At 41.7% G+C, this 23,789-nt stretch overlaps 1 protein-coding gene across 1 annotated transcript in view; it reads left to right on the forward strand.

Annotated features, from left to right (window-relative positions):
- LOC118006559 (complement component C7) overlaps nt 1-19,780 on the forward strand; it is a 57,589-nt gene extending 37,809 nt beyond the window's left edge. The window contains exons 15-18 of the mRNA XM_034999270.1: nt 9,263-9,454; nt 14,030-14,120; nt 17,551-17,735; nt 19,353-19,780. Coding sequence (XP_034855161.1) covers nt 9,263-9,454; nt 14,030-14,120; nt 17,551-17,735; nt 19,353-19,534 — 650 coding nt within the window. The 3' untranslated portion in view covers nt 19,535-19,780. The remainder of the gene's footprint in view (nt 1-9,262; nt 9,455-14,029; nt 14,121-17,550; nt 17,736-19,352) is intronic.
- Nucleotides 19,781-23,789: the final 4,009 nt, after the last annotated feature.

A 23,789-nucleotide genomic window follows, 5' to 3' on the forward strand; every position in this document is an offset into this window, starting at 1 on the left:
ATCTATCTTCCAGTTTATCAAGTCTCTATACGGTTGTATATGATCCGCTTTTAAGAACTGTTGTGTTCTTAATTTCATTTTCCAATTCTAGATATTTAATTTGTCCACTTTTCTATACTTTCTTATTCTCTGTTGAAATTCTGCACCTTGTTATTTAATTTTTTCCCAACATGTTAATCACAGTTATTTCAAGGTCTGTTGCTGTTAATCCCAATATCTGGACCTGCTGTGGATCTGTTTCTATTGTCTTTTTTGGGGAGTTTGTTTAATTCTTGTCCTTTTGAATGTTAGATTAGTTTTGATTAAATGACAGACTTTATGTGTAAAAAAATAAAGGAATCATTTGAGGTTTTGGGTGATGTTCTTCTCTTCCTATAGAAAAGATTTGATTTTGTTTCTGGCAAGCAGTGAGGCTGTTTTATGTCTTGTTTACCTTTATTCCTAGGGTGTGGCCATTAAGGGATCCCAATAGAAAGTCTGGGATTTCTCCCTAGGTTCCTCCTTTGTGATGGGAGTAGACTTAACTCTTGATCCCTTAGTCCTATAAGATTGTTAAAAACTACCAGCTTTTCAGCCTCTGAGCTGCAGTTCCTCCTTAGTTCAGCAGTCTTTCAGCTTTTTTTTTTTTTCAAACTACAGATACCTCAAGGAGAAAGGCATTACCAAATGTTGTAGACTTGTATCTGTTACATCCCCAGCAGCACACAACATAATTGGCTAAATATAGGCATTCAATAGATTTTTTTTTTTTTTTAAGTTAAGCATGTTTAATATATTTAAAGAAAAAAAAATTTAAGGTACAGAGATTATGAAAGATAAACAGGCATATTTGAAAGCCAACCAAAAAGAACTTTTAACAAAAGACAAACATAAAAACTGAAATAAGAAGAACCTCAAATGATGATTTTTTTTTTTTTGAGTAGAGAATAAAGAATGTGAAATGCTTTATTTATTTTCTCCTTTTTTTTAAAAAGATTTTTAGAATTTTTTTTTACTAATATATATATATTTTTTATTCTTATGTTAATCCCCATACATTACATCATTAGTTTTAGATGAAGTGTTCCATGATTCATTGTTTGTGCACAACACCCAGTGCTCCATGCAGAACGTGCCCTCCTCAATACCCACCACCAGGCTAACCCATCCTCCCACCCCCCTCCCCTCTAGAACCCCGTTTGTTTCTCAGAGTCCACCGTCTCTCATGGTTCGTCTACCCCTCCGATTTCCCCCGCTTCATTCTTCCCCTCCCGCTACCTTCTTCTTCTTCTTTTTTTTTTCTTAACATATATTGCATTATTTGTTTCAGAGGTACAGATCTGAGATTCAACAGTCTTGCACAATTCACAGCGCTTACCAGAGCACATACCCTCCCCAGTGTCTATCACCCAGTCACCCCATCCCTCCCACCCCACCCCCCACTCCAACAACACTCAGTTTGTTTCCTGTGATTAAGAATTCCTCATATCAGTGAGATCATATGATACATGTCTTTCTCTGTTTGACTTATTTCACTCAACATAATACCCTCCAGTCCCATCCACGTCATTGCAAATGGCAAGATCTCATTCCTTTTGATGGCTGCATAATATTCCATTGTATATATATACCACGTCTTCTTTATCCATTCATCTGTTGATGGACATCTTGGCTCTTTCCACAGTTTGGCTATTGTGGACATTGCTGCTATAAACATCGGGGTGCACGTACCCCTTTGGATCCCTACTTTTGTATCTTTGGGGTAAATACCCAGTAGTGCAATTGCTGGATCATATGGTAGCTCTATTTTCAACTTTTTGAGGAACCTCCATACAGTTTTCCAGAGTGGCTGCACCAGCTTGCATTCCCACCAACAGTGTAGGAGGGTTCCCCTTTCTCCGCATCCCCGCCAACATCTGTTGTTTCCTGACTTGTTAATTTTAGCCATTCTGACTGGTGTGAGGTGGTATCTCATTGAGGTTTTGATTTGGATTTCCCTGATGCTGAGCGATATTGAGCACTTTTTCATGTGTCTGTTGGCCATTTGGATGTCTTCTTTGGAAAAATGTCTGTTCATGTCTTCTGCCCATTTCTTGATTGGATTCTTTGTTCTTTGGGTGTTGAGTTTGATAAGTTCTTTATAGATTTTGGATACTAGCCCTTTATCTGATATGTCATTTGCAAATACCTTCTCCCATTCTGTCAGTTGTCTCTTGGTTTTGTTGACTGTTTCCTTTGCTTTGCAAAAGCTTTTTATCTTGATGAAGTCCCAATAGTTCATTTTTGCCCTTGCTTCCCTTGCCTTTGGCGATGTTTCTAGGAAGAAGTTGCTTCGGCTGAGGTCAAAGAGGTTGCTGCCTGTGTTCTCCTTTAGGATTTGGATGGACTCCTGTCTCACATTGAGGTCTTTCAACCATTTGGAGTCTATTTTTGTGTGTGGTGTAAGAAAATGGTCCAGTTTCATTCTTCTGCATGTGGCTGTCCAATTTTCCCAACACCATTTGTTGAAGAGACTGTCTTTGTTCCATTGGACATTCTTTCCTGCTTTGTCGAAGATTAGTTGACCATAGAGTTGAGGGTCCATTTCTGGGCTCTCTATTCTGTTCCATTGATCTATGTGTCTGTTTTTGTGCCAGTACCATGCTGTCTTGATGATGCCAGCTTTGTAATAGAGCTTGAAGTCCGGAATTGTGATGCCGCCGGCTTTGCTTTTCTTTTTCAACATTCCTCTGGCTATGCGGGGTCTTTTCTGGTTCCACACAAATTTTAGGATTATTTGTTCCATTTCTTTGAAAAAAGTGGATGGTATTTTGATGGGGATTGCATTGAATGTGTAGATTGCTCTAGGTAGCATTGACATCTTCACAATATTTGTTCTTCCAATCCATGAGCATGGAACATTTTTCTATTTCTTTGTGTCTTCCTTAATTTCTTTCATGAGTATTTTATAGTTTTCTGAGTACAGATCCTTTGTCTCTTTGGTTAGATTTATTCCTAGGTATCTTATGGTTTTGGGTGCAATTGTAAATGGGATCGACTCCTTAATTTCTCTTTCTTCTGTCTTGTTGTTGGTGTATAGGAATGCCACTGACTTCTGTGCATTGATTTTATATCCTGCCATTTAACTGAATTCCTGTATGAGTTCTAGCAGTTTTGGGGTGGAGTCTTTTGGGTTTTCCACATAAAGTATCATATCATCTGCAAAGAGTGAGAGTTTGACTTCTTCTTTGCCAATTTGGATGCCTTTGATTTCTTTTTGTTGTCTGTTTGCTGTGGCTAGGACTTCCAATACTATATTGAATAGCAGTGGTGATAGTGGACATCCCTGCCACGTTCTTGACCTTAGGGGGAAAGCTCTCAGTTTTTCCCCGTTGAGAATGATATTCGCTGTAGGTTTCTCATAGATGGCTTTTATGATATTGAGGTATGTACCCTCTATCCCTATACTCAAGAGTTTTGATCAAGAAAGGATGCTGTACTTTGTCAAAAGCTTTTTCTGCATCTATTGAGAGGATCATATGATTCTTGTTCTTTCTTTTGTTAATGTATTGTATCACATTGATTGATTTGTGGATGTTGAACCAACCTTGCAGCCCAGGGATAAATCCCACTTGGTCGTGGTGAATAATCCTTTTAATGTACTGTTGGATCCTATTGGCTAGTATTTTGGTGAGAATTTTTGCATCCATGTTCATCAGGGATATTGGTCTGTAATTCTCCTTTTTGATGGGGTCTTTGTCTGGTTTTGGGATCAAGGTAATGCTGGCCTCATAAAATGAGTTTGGAAGTTTTCCTTCCGTTTCTATTTTTTGGAACAGTTTCAGAAGAATAGGTATTAATTCTTCTTGAAATGTTTGGTAGAATTCCCCTGGGAAGCCATCTGGCCCTGGGCTTTTGTTTTTTGGGAGATTTTTGATGACTGCTTCAATTTCCTTAGTGGTTATAGGTCTGTTCAGGTTTTCTATTTCATCCTGGTTCAGTTTTGGTAGTTGATACATCTCTAGGAATGCCTCCATCTCTTCCAGGTTATCTAATTTGCTGGCATAGAGTTGCTCATAATATGTTCTTATAATTGTTTGTATTTCTTTGGTGTTGGTTGTGATCTCTCCTCTTTCATTCATGATTTTGTTGATTTGGGTCATTTCTCTTCTCTTTTTGATAAGTCTGGCCAGGGGTTTATCAGTCTTGTTAATTCTTTCAAAGAACCAGCTCCTAGTTTCGTTGATCTGTTCTACTGTTCTTTTAGTTTCTATTTCATTGATTTCTGCTCTGATCTTTATTATTTCTCTTCTCCTGCTGGGTTTAGGCTTTATTTGCTGTTCTTTCTCCAGCTCCTTTAGGTGTAGAGTTAGGTTGTGTACTTGAGACCTTTCTTGTTTCTTGAGAAAAGCTTGTATTGCTATATACTTTCCTCTTAGGACTGCCTTTGCTGCATCCCAAAGATTTTGAATAGTTGTGTTTTCATTTTCATTGGTTTCCATGTATTTTTTTAATTCTTTAATTTCCTGGTTGACCCATTCATTCTTCAGTAGGATGCTCTTTAGCCTCCATGTATTTGAGTTCTTTCCGACTTTCCTCTTGTGATTGAGTTCTAGTTTCAAAGCATTGTGGTCTGAAAATAGGCAGGGAATGATCCCAATCTTTTGGTACCGGTTGAGACCTGATTTATGACCTAGGATGTGATCTATTCTGGAGAATGTTCCATGGGCACTAGAGAAGAATGTGTATTCCGTTGCTTTGGGGTGGAATGTTCTGAATATGTCTGTGAAGTCCATTTGGTCCAGTGTGTCATTTATTTTTTTTTAAAAGATTTTATTTATTTATTTGAGAGGGAGAGAATGAGAGAGAGCACATGAGAGGGGGGAGGGTCAGAGGGAGAAGCAGACTCCCTGCCGAGCAGAGAGCCCAATGTGGGACTTGATCCAGAGACTCCAGGATCATGACCTGAGCCGAAGGCAGTCGCTTAACCAACTGAGCCACCCAGGCGCCCCCAGTGTGTCATTTAAAGTCTTTATTTCCTTGTTGATCTTTTGCTTAGACGATCTGTCCATTTCAGTGAGGGGGGTGTTAAAGTCCCCCACTATTATTGTATTGTTGTTGATGTGTTTCTTTGCTTTTGTTATTAATTGCCTTATATAATTGGCTGCTCCCATGTTAGGGGCATAGATATTTACAATTGTTAGATCTTCTTGTTGGATAGACCCTTTAAGTAGGATACAGTGTCCTTCCTCATCTCTTATTATAGTCTGTGGTTTAAAATCTAATTAGTCTGATATAAGGATTGCCACCCCAGCTTTCTTTTGGTGTCCATTAGCATGGTAAATGGTTTTCCACCCCCTCACTTTCAATCTGGGGGTGTCTTTGGGTCTAAAATGAGTCTCTTGCAGACAGCATATCGATGGGTCTTGTTTTTTAATCCAGTCTGTTAGCCTGTGTCTTTTGATTGGGGCATTTAGCCCATTTACATTCAGGGTAACTATTGAAAGATAGGAATTTAGTGCCATTGTATTGCCTGTAAGGTGACTGTTACCGTATATTGTCTGTGTTCCTTTCCGGTCTATGTTGCTTTTAGGCTCTCTCTTTGCTTAGAGGACCCCTTTCAAGATTTCCTGTAGGGCTGGTTTTGTGTTTGCAAATTCCTTTAGTTTTTGTTTGTCCTGGAAGCTTTTTATCTCTCCTTCAATTTTCAATGACAGCCTAGCTGGATAGAGTATTCTTGGCTGCATATTTTTCTCATTTAGTGCTCTGAATATATCCTGCCAGTTCTTTCTGGCCTGCCAGGTCTCTGTGGATAGGTCTGTTGCCAATCGAATGTTTCTACCATTGTAGGTTACATATCTCTTCTCCCGAGCTGCTTTCAGGATTTTCTCTTTGTCTATGAGACTCGTAAGTTTTACTATTAGATGTCGGGGTGTTGACCTATTTTTATTGATTTTGAGAGAGGTTCTCTGTGCTTCCTGGATTTTCATGCCGTTTCTTTCCCCAAATTAGGGAAGTTCTCTGCTATAATTTGCTCCATTATACCTTCTGCCCCTCTCTCTCTTTCTTCTTCTTCTGGGATCCCAATTATTCTAATGTTGTTTCGTCTTATGGTATCGCTTATCTCTCGAATTCTGCCCTCGTGATCCAGTAGTTGTTTATCTCTCTTTTTCTCAGCTTCTTTATTTTCCATCATTTCATCTTCTATATTACTGATTCTCTCTTCTGCCTCATTTATTCTAGCACTTAGCGCCCCCATTTTTTATTGCACCTCATTAATAGCCTTTTTGATTTCTACTTGGTTGGATTTTAGCTCTTTTACTTCTCCAGAAAGGGTTTCTCTAATAACTTCCATATTTTTTTCAAGCCCAGCTAGTATCTTTAAAGTGATGATTCTGAACTCTAGATCTGACATCGTACTAATGTCCATATTGAGTAGGTCCCTGGCAGTCGGTACTACCTCTTGTTCTTTTTGTTGAGGTGATTTTTTCCGTCTTGTCATTTTGTGCAGAGGAGAATAGATTAATGAGAGAACAGAATGCTAGCAGAGTAACTACATCCCCAGAAAATATACTCTAAACAAATCAGAAAAGACCTGAAGCAGTGAGATAAGAAAGGGAAAGAGAGAAAAAAGAAAAAGAAAAAAAAAAGAAAAAGATAAAGATAAAAACAAAAACAAACAAAACAAAACAAAACAACAACAACAAAAAAAACCAGAATGTGATCAAATATGATCAGGCTGGTATATAGATCAGTGCCACACACTAGATTTGGGGTGTATTTTGGTCTTTTAGAAGAAAGTGCCTCCCAAAATTTTAAAGAAAGAAAAACTTATATATGTACAAAAATAAGGGTTGATATGATGAAGGGATGGACTATGACTGTAAAAATGGAAATTATAAAAAATTTTATAAAAGGAATTGATAAGAAGTTGTTTGAAAAAAGAAAGAAGAGGATTTAAAAAAAGAAAAAAGAAAAAGAGAAAAAAAAAGGGAGAGGATGTGATCAGGCAGGAGAATAGAAAACACCATATACTAGAGATTTAGGGTATATTTTAATCTGTTAGAAGAAACTATCTCAAAATTTTAAAGGGAGAACAACTTATATATATAAGCCAAAAATATGGGTAACTACTATTAAGGGATAGAATATGACTCTAAAAATGAAAAATAAAAATGTTTTTTTTTTAAAAAGGGATTGATAAGATGTTGGTTGAAAAAGGGAAAAAGAAAAATTCAAAAAAGAAATAAAAAGACAAAAAGACAGTTAAAAAAAATTAACTTTAAAAGACTAAAGAATCATGGTAAAAAAGCCGTGAATTCTATGTGCAGTAGTCCCCTAGCGCTGGAGTTCTGCCGTTCTCATTGATCGGTGAACTTGGTCTTGGCTGGCTGTTCTCGCTGATCTTCTGGGGAGGGGCCTGTTGCCGTGGTTTCCAAATGTCTCTGCCGGAGGCGGAATTGCCCCGCCCTTGCCCCCTCCTGGCTAAGTAATCTGCTCGGGTTTGCTCTCCGGGGCTTTTGTTCCCTGCGAGCTTTCCGTACAGCTTTGGAGGTGGAGAGTGAAAATGGCGGCTTCCCAATCTCCGGCCCGGAGGAGCCGAGAACTCGGGCCCGCTCCTCAGTGAGCCCCCAGAGAAAAGCCGTCAGTCACTCCCATCTCCCTGGTCTCCGGCCGCACTCCGTGCTCACCCGGCCTGTGACCGCGCATTTCTATCTCTGGCACCCGACCCGGGTGGAGTCTCCAAACCCAGCAGATCCCTGCGGTGCACTCCCGCGCGGCTCCTCCCGGGGGAGGAAGGTGAGTCTCCCCGGATCTGCCGCTTGTTGGGTCCCTGCTGGAGGAGCAGTGGCCCGACTGGGCCGCGGATCACGGTTTATGGCCACCCCGAGCTGAGAGCCCGCGCCTGGGCTCCGCCTCTGCAGCCGGCTTCCCTGCTCCGATATTGGGAGCTCTGCCACACTCAGGCACCCCCGGTCTTTCTGTGACCCCGAGGGTCCTGAGACCACACTGTCCCGATGGGTTCCACCCCCCGCTTAGCCACCAGAGTGACGTCCCTCAGCGGAGCAGACTTTTAAAAGTTCCGGTTTTGTGCTCCGCGGCTCTATCACTTGCCAGAAGCGGCCAACGGAGGCCCCTCCCCCACCGTCTATCCTCCCGAATATCGCCGCGGATTCACTTCTCCGCACGTCCTACCTTCCAGAAAGTGGTCGCTTTTCTGATGAGAGAGTTGTTGCTCTTCTTTTCTTCGATCTCCTGTTGAGTTCGTAGGTGTTCAGAATGGTTTGATCCCTATCCAGCTGAATTCCTGAGAGGAGACGAAATCCAGGTCTCCTATTCCTCCGCCATCTTGCTCCGCCCCCTAGATGTTGTTTTTGAATTAATGAATGAATGGAGTTTCTGATGGAAATGGTAAAGAAACAGAGCAGGATTTTTTTTTTTTTAAAGATTTTATTTATTTATTTGAGAGAGAGAGAATGAGAGAGAGCACATGAGAGGGGGGAGGGTCAGAGGGAGGAGCAGACTCCCTGCCGAGCAAGGAGCCCGATGCGGGACTCGATCCAGGGACTCCAGGATCATGACCTGAGCCGAAGGCAGTCGCTTAACCAACTGAGCCACCCAGGCGCCCCAGAGCAGGATTTTGTAGAATATTGTCCAAAGTCATTAGAGAGATTGCCAAGATTTTTTTTTAAATCATAAATTATGACTTGCGTCCCATAACTATGCATGTTTCTCTATTTCTCTTTTGCTGTTTTCTCAAGTAGAAGATTTGAGCTAATGAATGTAATCGAGTGAGAAAGACTAGAGATGGAAAACCAAAGACTAATACTTGTATGGTTGTAAGGTTAAAGGTGGTTCTTTAAAACTTTCAGATAGTAAAAATATCTAATTGGATATATGTTAATGATATGCAGATGAATAGTGCTTTTGGGAAAATTTTGGTGGGACTTCACCAGACCCGAGAGATAAGTGGCAGCTGTGAAAATCGTGGTACACAGCAGCCTGGGCTTTAGGACTCTGTTTATAAGTCTGGTTCATTTTAAGTGGGCATGTTGCTTTGAGGGTAGGGGTGGAGGATGGGAACTGTTTTGGTCTTCAGTCTTTCACTGGTTAATTACATGCCAGGCACTGTGGGACATGTCTTTCAGGGTATCCCAGGAGTGAACTTACCTCTTCGAAGCTCTTTGTCCTCTAATGTGAAAAAGCAGAGCATGTGTATTAGCACTATTCAAAGCTATCATTAAAAAAAAAAGATGGCTTAGGAAAGCAATGACCCTTGTATTCTGTTTTCTTTTATCTTTAGAAATTGCCTGCGTTCTACCTGCACTGATGGATGGCATACAGAGTCATCCCCGCAAACCGTTCTATGGAGTTGGTGAGAAGGTGACCATTTCCTGTTCACGTGGCATGTCCTTAGAAGGTCCTTCAGCATTTCTCTGTGGATCCAGCCTTAAGTGGAGTCCTGATATGAAGAGTGTTCAGTGTGTGCAAAAAGGTGAGTAGCTCATAGGTCTGTCCAAGGACACCTGCACTCAGTGCCATTCCTTTATGGCACTGAATGGACATAACTGTGAGTCATTCCCTCCATCCCTGCCCGTCTACAAGAAGGTCAGTTCGTAGACTGGATAACAGACTCTTTTTCACATGGCACAGGTAGACTCATGGGATGCAAGGAACAGCAAGGAGAGCCCTGGTGATTCTGAAACTAACTTAAATCCTTCTTACCGAAGATTAGATAAGTTTTGGTGCTAAGAAAATAAAGAATTTTTAAAAAATAATTTCCGGTTTTCTCCAGATTTTTGGAATGTACTTTTATTAAGTACAGAGTTGAGTTGAAGATTTATAAAAAATATCTATGTTTCACTCCTGGGCTTTCAGAGAGTTTATTAGCATTATTGAAATAGAAAATTTAGAAGCATTTACACTTAACACTGCAAAGCAGAAGTTATTGAAAGCAAAGTGTTGTGGTTTGTACGGATGTTCTTAATAGTGGAAATCCAAAAATTCAGTATTTTGAACACCAAGCAAATTAAAATGATCTTTTAAGAAGCTACAGTGAGAAGAGGTTTAGAAAGCCAAACCATTTCTTTTTAGAGCTATTTAAGGTAGGATGGATTTATTTTTAAAATCACCTCCTGTTTCTTCTTTGTTTGCATTTTAAAAAATAAATGAAAACACATGTTTGTGACAATTAAGAAACAGGAAGGAAGGAAAACGCATTTACATTCCATTTTGTATGGTATTCTTATTTTTCTGGTGAATGACTTTAATCCAATGCTAAAATTTGCCTTTTATGGTGAGGATGAAGTACTAGATTCTGTGAGTGATACCGTCAGGTGAATTCGATGGTCACAGCTAAAGAGAGGGCAGGCTGTACAGAATCCTCTGCAGCTGAAGGTGGACGTGGGCTGTGGTGTTAAACATAGACATTAATTGTCATCAGGAGGCAGCAGGGCCAGCCGGGTGCCCGCCATGCTGGTGCCCATGTGCTCATTAGCTGTCAGAGGTCCACAGCAGAGACAAGTGCTTTGTTTTCTACGGCACTGACACATCAATATGAATTTATCAGGGATATTTGAAGTAATGGACCTGTACCAGGAATTCTAAAATTAAAGAGAACAATGTACACTTGCTGAGGTTGCTCTTTCATTCCAAAGGAGATATTACATACTTGTCTTTCTAAAATGTCTGCTCCAGTCATTTTGTAGCACAATTTGGTATGAATTTTCTCCTACTCAGTAGCAAATTCTATTAAAGTTTCAGTTAAGGATATTTTTCAGGCCTGCGTGTTTTTCAGAAGACATGATGAATAAGAATAGTAACTTCCCTTAAAATAAGCCTATCACAAATAGAAAACTCCAGGTTTGTCAGCCTCCAAGGCTGATGTTTTAAAATAACTGCTATCAGTAGTTAGTCTTTTTATTTTTATTGCAGTAAAACAGACATAACATAACATTTACCATTTTAGCCATTTGTCAATGTACAGTTCAGTGCATTAAGTACATTCCCATTATTGTGCAACCATCATCAGCATCCATCTCCAGAGCTTTCTCATCTTCCCAAACTGACACTCCGTGCTCATTAAACACTAACCACTCATTTCTCCCTCCCTCCATCAATATGTAGTCTTGACGTAAAGATATATGAACATAACCAAGCTATATGTTCTTTCTTTCTTTTTTTTTTAAAGATCTTATTTATTTATTTGACAGAGAGAGAGATAGCGAGAGCAGGAACACAAGCAGGGGGAGTGGGAGAGCGAGAAGCAGGCTTCCTGCCGAGCAGGGAGCCCGATGTGGGACTCAATTCCAGGACCCTGGGATCATGACCTGAGCCAAAGGCAGCCGCTTAACGACTGAGCCACCCAGGTGCCCCCAAGCTATATGTTCTTAAATGCAAAGGTCTTTGGTCTAGCTAATTCTACCAGTGATTTTTCATAAAGAAATTATAATAACTTCTAGAAAACATTTAAAATCTAGAATTTCATTCTTATGAATGATTAGTAAATAAAGTTTAAAAAATATTTTTTCGGGGCGCCTGGGTGGCTCAGTTGGTTAAGCAACTGCCTTCGGCTCAGGTCATGATCCTGGAGTCCCTGGATCGAGTCCCACATTGGGCTCCCTGCTCAGCAGGGAGTCTGCTTCTCCCTCTCCCACTCCCCCCTCTTGTGCTCTCTCTCTCTCTCAAATAAATAAATAAAATCTTTAAAAATATATATATATTTTTTCTAGTTTTATTGAGAAATAATTGACATACATCACTGTAGAAGTTCAAGGTGTACATCATTGATGGTTTGATTTATATCTATTGTGGAATGATTACCACAGTAGGTCTAGTTGACATCCATCATCTCGCTAAAATACAATTAAAAAAAAAGAAAATTTCTCCTTGTGGTGAGAACTCGCAGGATCCACTCTCCCAACAGCCTACCCGTATATCATAGAGCAGTGTTAACCATAGTCTCTGTGTTGCACTTTACATCCCCAGTACCCATCTGTCTTATAACTGGAATTTTGTACCCTTTGACCACCTTCTTTGCATTCCCTCTCCCCTCTCCCCTGCCTCTAGCAAATAAACTTCTAAGCATAATGCAGAACTCATTTATATGACTTTATCATTGAACTTTAGTTTTGGTACATTTAGATTAGACTTTCTCATCCCCAACACTATTGGAATTTTGAACCTGGTAATTCTTTGTTGTGGGAGCCTGACCTGTGCATTGTAAGATATTTAGCAGCATCCCTGGTCTTCACCTACTAGATGCCTGTAGCACCCCCTCACCCCTGGTTATGCAAAAATGTCTCTAGACATTGCCGAATTGCCACTGGTTGAGAAGCACTGATCTAGATAACACCATCTTTTTGTTGTTGTTCAGTGAGGGAGGGGCAGAGGGAGAGTGTGAGGGATGGAATCTGCTAAGTGTGGTGGCCCAAGGTGGGGCTGGATCTCATGACTCTGAGATCATGACCTGATCCGAAATCAAGAGTTGGACACTTAACCGACTAAGCCACCCAGGCGCTCCCTGAAGAACACCATCTTAAAAAACATTTTATTTTGGAACAATATTAGATTTCAGAAAAGTTGCAAATACAGTTTTTGTATACCCTTCACCATGTTCTCAAAATATTAACATCTCATATAACTTGACATAATTTAGTGGGTTAATTAAGACATTTAATATTAGTATAATACTATTGACTAAACTACAGATTTTATTTTTTCTACTATATCCATTTAATGGTCTAGGATCCAATTCAGAATACTACATTGCATTTAGGATAATAGACTTTTAAAGGGAAGTGTTTAAAGAATGAGTACTCATTACAGATGTGGCTGGACATGGCAGGCTATGCTTTACATTGCTGCCATTTTTTACAAGTTATGAATTGTTCATGAGATTTTACTGTCATGTCTAAAGCTCTTACGTTTTCCAAATTAAGGAAGTATTGCACAGTTTGTGCATCCATAAAAATATGCTCCTCAGATAAATTACCTTTATAGATATATCCAACAAAGAACTAGTTTTATGATGGGAAAGTATATGCCACTGAATTCCATTGTCATGAAGCTGGCAGGCAGTGGAAATAGCAGGATATTTTAGGCCATTCACCTTGTAATCAGGGATAGCTGAGGAGATGGCCGTCAAATCAAGCTCTTGTAAGCTGGACCAAGGTGTTTTCCTGTCAAAATTGGAATGATGGTTGACTTTGATCAGTTTGTAGAAAGCACAAAGCAATGGAAAGGATTTTATTAAATGTAAATACCTCTAGATATTGATTCACTATTGAAGGGAAACCAATTAGACATTTACATGTGAGAAGTTATTATACATCTTGGGGTACTAGGGAGTTCTCCATGTATAGATCACATTATGTTGCTTTCTGTCCCACTATAGACAGAGTGGGTAAAATGCAGTCCAGACAACAGTTTATAAATCGCAATTTATTAATGAAAGGGAGCCTTCTCCCCTGGCCTTGAGTTGAGACAAACATGGACTTAAATCCTGGCTTGGCCAATCTGTTAAATATGTGAACTAGCACCAATTTCTTAGCTTTTCTGACCCTTTGTTTGTTTCTTTTTTTTTTTTTTTAAGATTTTTATTTATTTATTTGACACAGAGAGAGCACAAGCAGGGGGAGCGGCAGGCGGAGGGAGAGGGAGAAGCAGGCTCCCCGCTGAGGAGGGAGCTTGATGTGGGGCTCGATCCCAGGACCCCGGAATTGTGACTTGAACCGAAGGCAGACGCGTAACCGACTGAACCACCCAGGTGCCCTTGACCCTTAATGTCTTTAACTCTGAAGTGGGCATCTGTTAAGGAGGATTAAATATCACAATAGTCAATGCTCACACAATAGGAAATGCTCAAGAAATGGTAACAATGAAATTATTTGTAGGGTACTCCTAGGAATGCTCTGTCTCCTGTAAAATGCTTTACAGCTTTGTTTTTCAACTGTACAAATTTGTGGCAGTTGAGAATATTACAGAACCTGGTTCAACAATTAAAATAACATCTTGTTTACCATAAAGAAGCTCTTCGAATGACTGCATCTCCCTTATCCTTTTCTTTCAGAGGCCCCTTTGCCACCAGCAGTGCCCGAATGTCAGCGCTGGGAGAAACTGCAGAATTCAAGATGTGTTTGTAAAATGCCCTATGAATGTGGGTAAGCTCTGCTTTTGCTTTTTAAAAAATTTTTATTTTATTTTATTATTTTTATATTTTATTTTTATTTGTTTTATTTTATTCAAGATAAAAAAAAGTGTGTCAATAGATGCTAGTCTCTCTGTTAGATCGAAGGTGCTGCTGACCAAGGGTTAAGGATCTTTGTTTGCGTCTTAGCCTGGCCCATCTACTGTCTGTTATTTGCCTGGGTCACCCCAGGCCTGGCAACCAGCGGCGTTACGCAGTGTTCTATTCCGTCTAGAGAAAGGCTGAAGGACTCGGGCACTGCTTGTTTTATACATGAAATGGGGCAAAATGAAAACACTGTCACTCGAGGATTTAGAGCTTGAGGAAATTAGGGTTGAAATTCCCTTGAAATATAAACTCTTATGCAGTGTTCCAACAGAGATAACAAGTAGCTGCTTTTCCGATTCTCGAAATGGCTGTGTCTTGAGATGGGCATTATAAGAATGCCACCCAGCTTGCAATCACTCTGCTGTAGGTGGATAGCTGAAGTAGGTACTAGATGTCTGGGTTATGGTCCTAGTGGGACAAGGGAGTCTGACTGCCTTAGGACAAGAGGAGCTTTCCCTAGCGGGACTATTTATAGACATGTGGGCAGAGGGAAGGAAACTGCACGCCAGGGGGCAGTAGTCCCTGACTGCCAACAGCCAAGGTGCATATCTGTGCCCGGGGCCTGAAGCAGTGACAAGAGGGGCTTTTATGCAAAGCTGGAGACAGAGAAGACTGTGCAGATGGCAGCTGAGGAAGAGCTGAGTCCCTCATTTTAGGAACCTCAGAGAACGCCCCCCCCCCCCCCCCACCGCCACCCTGGAGTGAGCCAGGGCACTAAACATCCCTCCAATCTCCTGCCATTGATCAAATGCACCTGAAGCTAGAAGATAAGGAAGTGGTTCATAGTGTCAGCCTTCCTGGCAGTGGGGCGGAGAATGGAGAGTGAATCTGGGGAGGCAAATGGGAGAAATCTAAGCCCCCAGATTTATTGGTCATCTTTAAGTTTGAATCAAAACATATGATTACTGACGAACCATGAGAGACGATGGACTCTGAAAAACAAACTGAGGGTTCTAGAGGGGAGGGGGGTGGGAGGATGGGTTAGCCTGGTGGTGGGTATTGAGGAGGGCACATTCTGCATGGAGCGATGGGTGTTATGCACAATGAATCATGGAACACTTCATCTAGAACTAATGATGTAATGTATGGGGATTAACATAAGAATAAAAAAAAAACCATACGATTACTGACCAATTACAGTTGACCCTTGAACAATACGGGGGTTGGGGTGCCGAACCCTTCACACAGTCAAAAATCCACATACAGCTTTTGACTCCCCCCAGAACTTAACTACTGATAGCCTACTATTGGCTGGAAACCTTACCAATAACATAAATATTTTTTTAAAAAAGATTTTTATTTATTTATTTGAGAGAGAGAGAGGGTGAGAGAGCACAAGCAGGGCGAGTGGCAGGGAGAGGGAGAAGCAGACTCCCTGTTGAGTAGGGAGCCTGATATGGGGCTCCATCCCAGGACCTTGGGATCATAACCCGAGCCGAAGGCAGACGCCTAACCGACTGAACCACCCAGGCGTATATACTGTATTCTTACAATAAAGTGATCTATAGAGAAGAAAATACTATTGAGAAAATCATAAGGAAGAGAAAATACATTTGTAGTATCAAAACAAATCTCTGTATAAGTGGACCGGCAGTGCAGTTCAAACCAGTGTTGCTGGAGGGTAAGCTGTACTTGGCTTTCAATTATTATTGTCCCCGAAACACACACCTAACTCCTTGAACGCCTACAGTGGGTAATGGTGATTGTGGCAGTATCTTATTTTTTTTTCTTTTTTAAAGATTTTATTTATTCATCTGAGACACAGAGATAGAGAGAGAGCACGAGCAGGGGGAGAGGCAAAGGGAGAGGGAGAAGCAAGCTCCCCGCCGAGTCAGGAGCCCGATGCGGGGCTCGATCCCAGGACCCCGGGATCATGACCTGAGCCGAAGGCAGACGCTTAACCATCTGAGCCACCCAGGCGCCCCTGTGGCAGTATCTTATAAGAAGTAACTTCTTTCGAGAAAAATATAGCCAAACAGTGTAAATTGTAATGGTCGTCCGCCCAGGGTGTTCTGACTGTGGTGTTATTTTTTTATGAATCATTGTTGACTTTGATTCACTTTCATCCTCTTTCCAACTTTTCTGATTCATTTACTTTATCTGTAGCCTGCTGTTTATAGACATGGTGTGAGCTTTCTATCAGATACTGATAACAAGGTGGCTTTGCCAGGTCTCTGCCCTTTGAGCTGTTCTGAGTAGTTCAATTTAAAGCTTAAATAAGCAGATAAAAGAAAGATACAAGGATTTGTTTTTGTGATGTAAATAACTCCAAGTAAATTTAGCTCTTGGTATTGAAGAAAATATTAGAGCTAAATATATATAAAAATAAATATAAACTCCATCTACCATACAAAAATACTTTGTTGTCTAAGCGTTCACTACAGTAATGCCTTCCTTATCTATCAACATTCAGGAAGGTGTTTGTTTTTATTAGTGACCTTTCCAAAAAGCCGAATCTCACCATTTTAGCATGCATGCTTAAGAAACAAAAAAGTAATATATTTTTATAGAAATATTTCTAAACTACTTTGTAAACATCAATACTTTAAAAAAATCCCATTGATTATGTTAACTTTGTTTTCGTTTTTTGAGAGACAATGAAAGACTAAGGAACTGGTCCAGGTTAAAGGAGATTAAAGAGACATGGCAACTGAATGGAGTGTGTGATCCTTGGACTTTGGAGAGGGAAAAAAAGATGTAAAGGGCATTTAGGGAACAGTTGACAAATATTGTCTATGAAATAGATAGTAGTATTGTATCAATATTAAAAATCCTGATTTTGATAACTATACTGTAAAAAAAAAATCCCATTGAAAAATACAATTTCATCTTCTCTTGAGGATTTGGTCATCAAGTGTTGGACAATGCCATACAGGCCTGCTGGCTTGGGAGGACCTAATTTCTGCAGTCAACAGTCCCAACAGACTACAGTCTCTGAGTGTGTGATCTTTGCTGATTTTCTGCCTCCTTCCTGCTTGTCAACCCACCAGTGTCCTGAGCAGAACTTGCCTTCTCTTCTAATTTGCTGTATCTGATCTGCTCTAGATGAAACTAGAGCAACACGAGACACCTAAGCTTGTAAAAATTGTGAGCAAATAGGAGCAAAATATGTTCATTTTGAAGATCTGAGGAGGGTGAGCCCCAGGCATGAAGGAGATCGAAGTTTCTGCTCCATCTTTTTGCTGTGGCTGGTAACGTCGGAGGCCCTGAGCTCAGAGCCTCTCCTTTCGCTTCTCATCCTCCATTTCGAAGACTGAAAATCTTCTAAGTAATGTAATTTAAAAAATTTGTTTCAGATCCTCCTTGGGTGTATGTGCTCGAGATGAGAGAAGCAAAAGGATACTGCCTCTGACAGTTTGCAAGATGCATGTTCTCCACTGTCAGGGTAGAAATTACACCCTTGCTGGGAGGGACAGTTGCACTCTGCCTGTCCCCACTGAGAAAGCCTGTGGTGCCTGCCCACTCTGGGGAAAATGTGATGGTAAGGGGCATTTCATATTTGTAACTATAACAATGCGAAGGTAGTAGTACTGAGGTTTCTAAAACTGGGGGTTCTAGTTTAGCAGCAAATCCAAGCAGATCCCTGAGGATGTGAAAGTCTAGGCTGGTCCAAGAGTGAACTGTCCTTGCCCACAGCCTTCCCTGGGGAGCCGGGGCGGGGGGATCGAGTACCTAAGAGAACAAAAACCCATCCTCAATGGTTTGACTGTCCTCCCAAACCCTGGTGCTTCCCATTTCCCCTTCATGGTTCTTGCTCCTTGTATTATCCAGATTATGTATTCATTTTAAAAAATAGACTCACATAAAAATACCTATTTTTAAAAAAGGACATTTTCTTATCACTTTCTTAAAAGGAACTATCGCGTGCCATAAATATTAGGTAACTATAAAAATACATGTAAAGAAACAAAATAAGGTTGTAGAGTCTAGCCAGATGGGGCTGGCAGCTTGAGGGGTACTGCTTCTGTGGGAGAAAGGGAGTTTAAAAGATTTTATTTTTATTTATTTGAGAGAGAGAACACCTGAGAGGGGATAGGGTCAGAGGACGAAGCAGACTCCCTGCCGAGCAGGAAGCCTGATGCGGGACTCGATCCAGGGACTCCAGGATCATGACCTGAGCCGAAGGCAGTCGCTTAACCGACTGAGCCACCCAGGCGCCCTGAGAAAGGGAGTTTAGCAAGTGTTAGGGGAGTGTTAAAAGCCTGTCAGTGCCAAGGTGACACTTTCTCCTAGAAGTACTCAGAAGAATTTGAAGACGATAGAAAAAGGAGTTACTTTTTCAGCTCGTGGCTCGAGATTTGCCAGCACTACGTCCCAGTAGCACTTAACGATGATCTTAAATAGCACCCTTGCATGGCCTTCCTCTCAGTTTTAGCTACACTACTAAGGGGGAAAGCCTGCGTGGCCGGAGCCAAGTCACTGCCCTCAGTTTCCCCATCTGGGGAAATTTGGGAGCTGGACTGTGTGATCTGTGAGATCTCTGCCAGCAACTCATGCCCTCCCCGTGGCCTGTACCAGCCGGGCCCTTTTCCTCTCACTCCGGGACAGTTCGTGGCCCAAGCCAGGACGTACTGAACCCCAACCACTGGGTCACATTAGGATTGGCAGTCACCAGTGGGCTGGCCAGCACCTGCAGCGCACATGGTGAATTCCTCCCCAACTCATTTCTGGCTTATTTTTACAGGCTATATGGCCTTTTGCGTCTTATGCCCTGTGTCTCAAGGTGAATTGAATTCTTTTCTTTGTCCTTGTTTGAGCCTTGCAGCAACTTGGTCTTTGCTGAGGTCTGCTTATCTGTCAGGGGTTGAGGGATTTATATTCAGTTTCCGGCTTCCCTAGACAGCACGAGAGAGGACTGGGGAGCCCTTGACTTGGAGAGAGCTGGCGCACGTGGGTCCGGCCAATCGGCCTGGCCAGCCTCAAACCCTGCTTATCCTCACTTTCCCGGTCCTACTGCTTTCCCAAGGGGGGCTGGTTGCGGCCCCCGAGGCAGGCGCTTCTAGAGATCTCTGTAGAGCATCGTGATTTTGGAGGTTATGTGCCTGGACTCTCCCCGCTCCACCGCGTGCCATTAAGCCTGCGTCGTTTATGTTTCCAGCCCAGAGCGGCAGGTGTGTCTGCAGAGAAGCCTCGGAGTGCGAGGAAGGCGGCTTTCGCGTCTGCGTGGAAGTGGACGGCGTGGAGCAGACGATGAGCGAGTGCGCGGCTGGCGCGCTCAGGTGCCGAGGGCAGGACGTCACTGTCACCAGCACAGGGCCCTGCGCCGCGGGGACCCCGTAGGCTCCCGGGCCCCGGGCGGAATCCCACAGCCCGCTGTGGCTGAGTTCAAACACACGTAACTGAGTGCTTGAGGCGACTCTGCCCGCCGGGGGGCCCCTTCCTTCTCCGGGCCCTGCACCGTCTCTCCCCAACGCCCAGCTGCGCGCACCAGCACAGCGCCCCCCGCCCCCCGCCCGGTTCTGCCAAACCCGAATCCAGGTAATAGGCCTTCTCTTCTTATGTAAAATGGCAGTCAGGATGAACAACGCACACAACCTGTGCAAGAGCTGACTGTGTGTGCTTGGACACATTGCTCACTTGTCTGGACCTTGACTTTCTAAATCCGAAAATTAGAGGCTTAGACCAGAGAAACTCGAATCCTCCGTTCAGCCCTAGGATTCTTTAACACATGATCGACCCCACCCATGGGCCAGAACACACTGTACAGATGGATTAGGAGAAGAGGTAAGATGAGAGAGGTTGGCTTCGCTCAGGGAAGCTGAATGCTTAGGGGACCGTGAATGGAAAAAGACAGATACAATTATCCACCCCAAGCAGCCGTCTCAGGCTTCCCCCTGTGACTCCAGCACCACAGGCAGGGATCCGAACCCCGGAAATGTCAGAACCACTGTGCTATCCTCGCTGGCACCTTCTGCCTTCTTGTCTGAGCACAAATACAATCCCCTCTTCTCTCTGGGGCTTTTCTCTAGGGCGTGTCAAGCGCAAGAACTGCAGTTTGCCGCCTTTCCCCCCTTTTCTTTTGTAGGAAGCGTGAGTTCATGCCTGAGCTATTGAGAGATTGTGATTTGACAGCTCAGTTTTCTCGCATATGAATACATGCTTGGATTTTTCAGGGGCCGCACAGGTACATCAATTTGAGACATTGGCCTTCTTTTTATTCCTTATTCATCTTTCTGCAAAACAAAAAAGCAGCTGTGGGAGATGGAATGAGTAGGCTTAAGTGGAATTTAAAATATGCTTTCATATACAAATAATAACTGTACTTTTCTGGTACTGATAAATACATTTCAACAAAAGCTTAGTTAAAACGACAATGATTAAAATCTCATTAAAGATACTATTCTTTGGAGTTTTTTTCAACCGTATTATGTTTAATTTTAAAGAATGTTTCCACGAAGAATGGCTAATGTGTTCTTTTTAAATATATTTTTACTTTTTAAATTACTTTACAGAGGTATGATTGACATGTAAAAAGCTATACAAATTTAATGTATACAACTCCGATGAGTTTGGGGATAAGTACGCATCAATCAAGACCATAAACATCTATCACCTCCTGAAGTTTTCCCCCACCTCTCTTCTCATTGTTGTTGTTATTTATTTATTTTATGGTAAGAACACAACATAATATCTTCCTTCTCAGAAAACATTTTTAAAAAGAGTTTATTTATTTATTTTAAAGAGAGGGCTTGCACGGGACAAGGGGGAGGAGCAGAGGGGAAGGGGAGAGGGAGATAACCTTCAGCAGACTCTGCATGCTGAGTATATCCTGAGCGTAGAGCCTAATGTGGGGCTCCATCCCACCACCCAGGGATGATGACCTGAGCCAAAACCAAGAGTCACGCACTCAACTGACTGAGCCATGCAGGCGCCCCCCTTCTTAGAAAATTTTAAGTATATGTTAAAGTATTGTTAGCGATAGGCATTTTGGCTAACACATAGCTACAGCAATGCTGTATAGTGGATCTCCAGAACTTCCTCATCTTGCATAACTAAACCTTGCTACTCTTTGACCATCATGTCCCCAAATCCCCCCTCTCCTCAGCTCCTAGAAGCCACCATTCTACTACTCTTTTCTTTATGAACTTGACTATTTTAGGTTATACACATAAGTGAGATTATATAGTATATCTTGCGCTGTTTGCTTTATTTCATTTAGCATAGTGTCCACTACGTCCATCCATATTGTTGTAAATGGCAGGATTTCCCTCTTTTTTCTAAGGCTGAATAACATTTCATTGTATGTATATACCACATTTTCTTTATTTACTCATCCATGGATGGACACTTAGGTTGTTTCTATATCTTGGGTATTATGAATACCTCTTCAGGATCCTGATTTCAATTCCTTTCGATATTTGCTCAGAAGTAGAATTGCAGATCATATGGTAGTTTTTTTTTTAAATAATTTTTCGAGTAAACTCCATACTATTTTCCACAATGGCCATGCCAGTGTGTTCTTACCTGAAACCCAGGTCTGATTCAGGTCCAGCTTTATATACCACATTGTCCCTTGAATGAAGATTCAGATAGAATATATGGAAGTTACAAGGAGGCAGGTTTTGGGATGCCTGGGTGGCTCAGTTGGTTAAGCGTCTGCCTTCAGCTCAGGTCATGATCCCAGGGTCTTTCCTGGGATTGAGCCCCACATCGGACTCTCTGCTCAGTGGGGAATCTGCTTCTCTCTCTCTCAAATAAACAAAATAAAAAAATACAAGGAGGCAGGTTTAAATAGATTGAAAATGATAGCGTTCAGAAATGTTTAATTGAGGCCAACTGCATTTGTTAGAGGTTATTAGGGAGTTAATTTCTATCCTGGGTAGGGGGATAGGTTTGAAAATGCCAGGACCACATGTAGATCCCAGAACAAAATTGAACAAGTAATTTCTTTGGGAGGAAGAGATCAGTATCCTTCCAATAACTTCTCCCCTTGTCTTACGCTAGTATAGAGTTAAACGTCTACTACTTATGCACCATCACCCTCCTTTCCTAACTAGTACAGAGGATATGGTCAAATTATCAAGTGCTATAGGAGAGGTCAAATGAAGTCTGAAAAAAAAAACAAATTAGCAGATTTGACAACTAAGGTTTGAGAAAGAAGTTTCCCAGAGTTAATGAAGGAAAAGTAAGGGGTTAGTGAAGAGTTGGTGGGGAAGGAAGGAGCAGTGAATGAAGTTGTAGAGAGATGCCATCTTGAAAAATTAAATTTTGTGCCTTTTTTCTTTTCTGAACATTCTTACACTTGACCTTTCCTCTAGTAGAGGAATAAAAGAATTAGGATCATTGCAATGAGTCTGCAAGGAGAAAGTAACTTTCAATATTAAGTCTTTTAAAATGTTTTGAAACTTTGAAAATAAGCTCTTGAACATCTAAAGAGAAGGCTTTGAGGAAAGCCAGGAGGACTGTTTATACCATGAAAATTGACTGCATGGAGAATGTGGTAGGTAGTGTGAGAATTTCCTCTGCTTGCCCTTTCCTGCTGCTCAGACAGGTGAGGGTCCTCTGGGTTAGAGTGGGATATAACCTTGGAGGAGAAGGCAGAAAGTGTTGATGTCAAAGTTGTCTGGACCTAGTCGGGGACAGAGGAGGAGGAAGGAATTGGCAGTTGCATAAACCATCACTAGCTTTAGGGAGCTATGTGCGAGCCGAGCCACATCCCACAAGTCATCACTCACAATTTAAAGGGACACTGCAAGTCACCTGGGCAGAGAAGCTGCTTTGGAAGATCTTCTAATCACACCGGAGAGTGTCTTTTTAAAAAACAATTTATTTAAATTCAATTAATTAACAGATATTGTATTACTAGTTTTAGAGGTAGAGTTCAGTGCTTCATCAGTTGCATATAACACCCAGTGCTCATTACATCATGTGCCCTCCTTATTATCATATGATTTCACTCATATGTGGAATTTAAGAAACAAAACAGGATCATAGGGGAAGGGAGGGAAAAATAAAATAAGACGAAATGGAGAGTGTCTTCTTATGACACTTCACACATTTCCTAATAACTGACCAACGGAAGTGCTGCTTATCAATGCCATGAGGTTTTGTGAACCCCATCCAGACTGCTCTCCCTCCCTTCCACCAACAATCTGGGATACTTGTAATCCCTTAAAACAGAGGGAAGGTTCTTACGTTTAGGTGAGGTATAGTGGGGGTGTGGAGTGGCAAGCGGAAATATCTGACAAATGACCCCTGGAACTCTGAGTTACCTGGCAACTAGCCAGCTAACCGGTTAATATGATCAAGGGCTCCCCCCTCAGCTGGAAATGTCATGGCTAATCTCAGCTTCATATGAGAACTGTGAACCCATCCTGTTGTTAAGCAGTCACTCAGCGCTACAGGTGCTGGGCAGATGGTGTACCCAGCATCCAGAAAACAGGTTGTTATGTGCCTTTACCTTTTGCTTAAGGTAAGTATGTGTATTAATGAATATTCTTGAACCCCATAGCTTATCATCCGTTCTACATTTTCTTTCTATGGATACCAAATTTTCTTACACCCACACACTCACTGACTTGCTAACCCACCATAG

Source organism: Mirounga leonina, unplaced genomic scaffold, assembly GCF_011800145.1.
Source record: "Mirounga leonina isolate KUSES-001 unplaced genomic scaffold, KU_Mleo_1.0 Mir_97, whole genome shotgun sequence".
NCBI classification, from domain to species: domain Eukaryota; kingdom Metazoa; phylum Chordata; class Mammalia; order Carnivora; family Phocidae; genus Mirounga; species Mirounga leonina.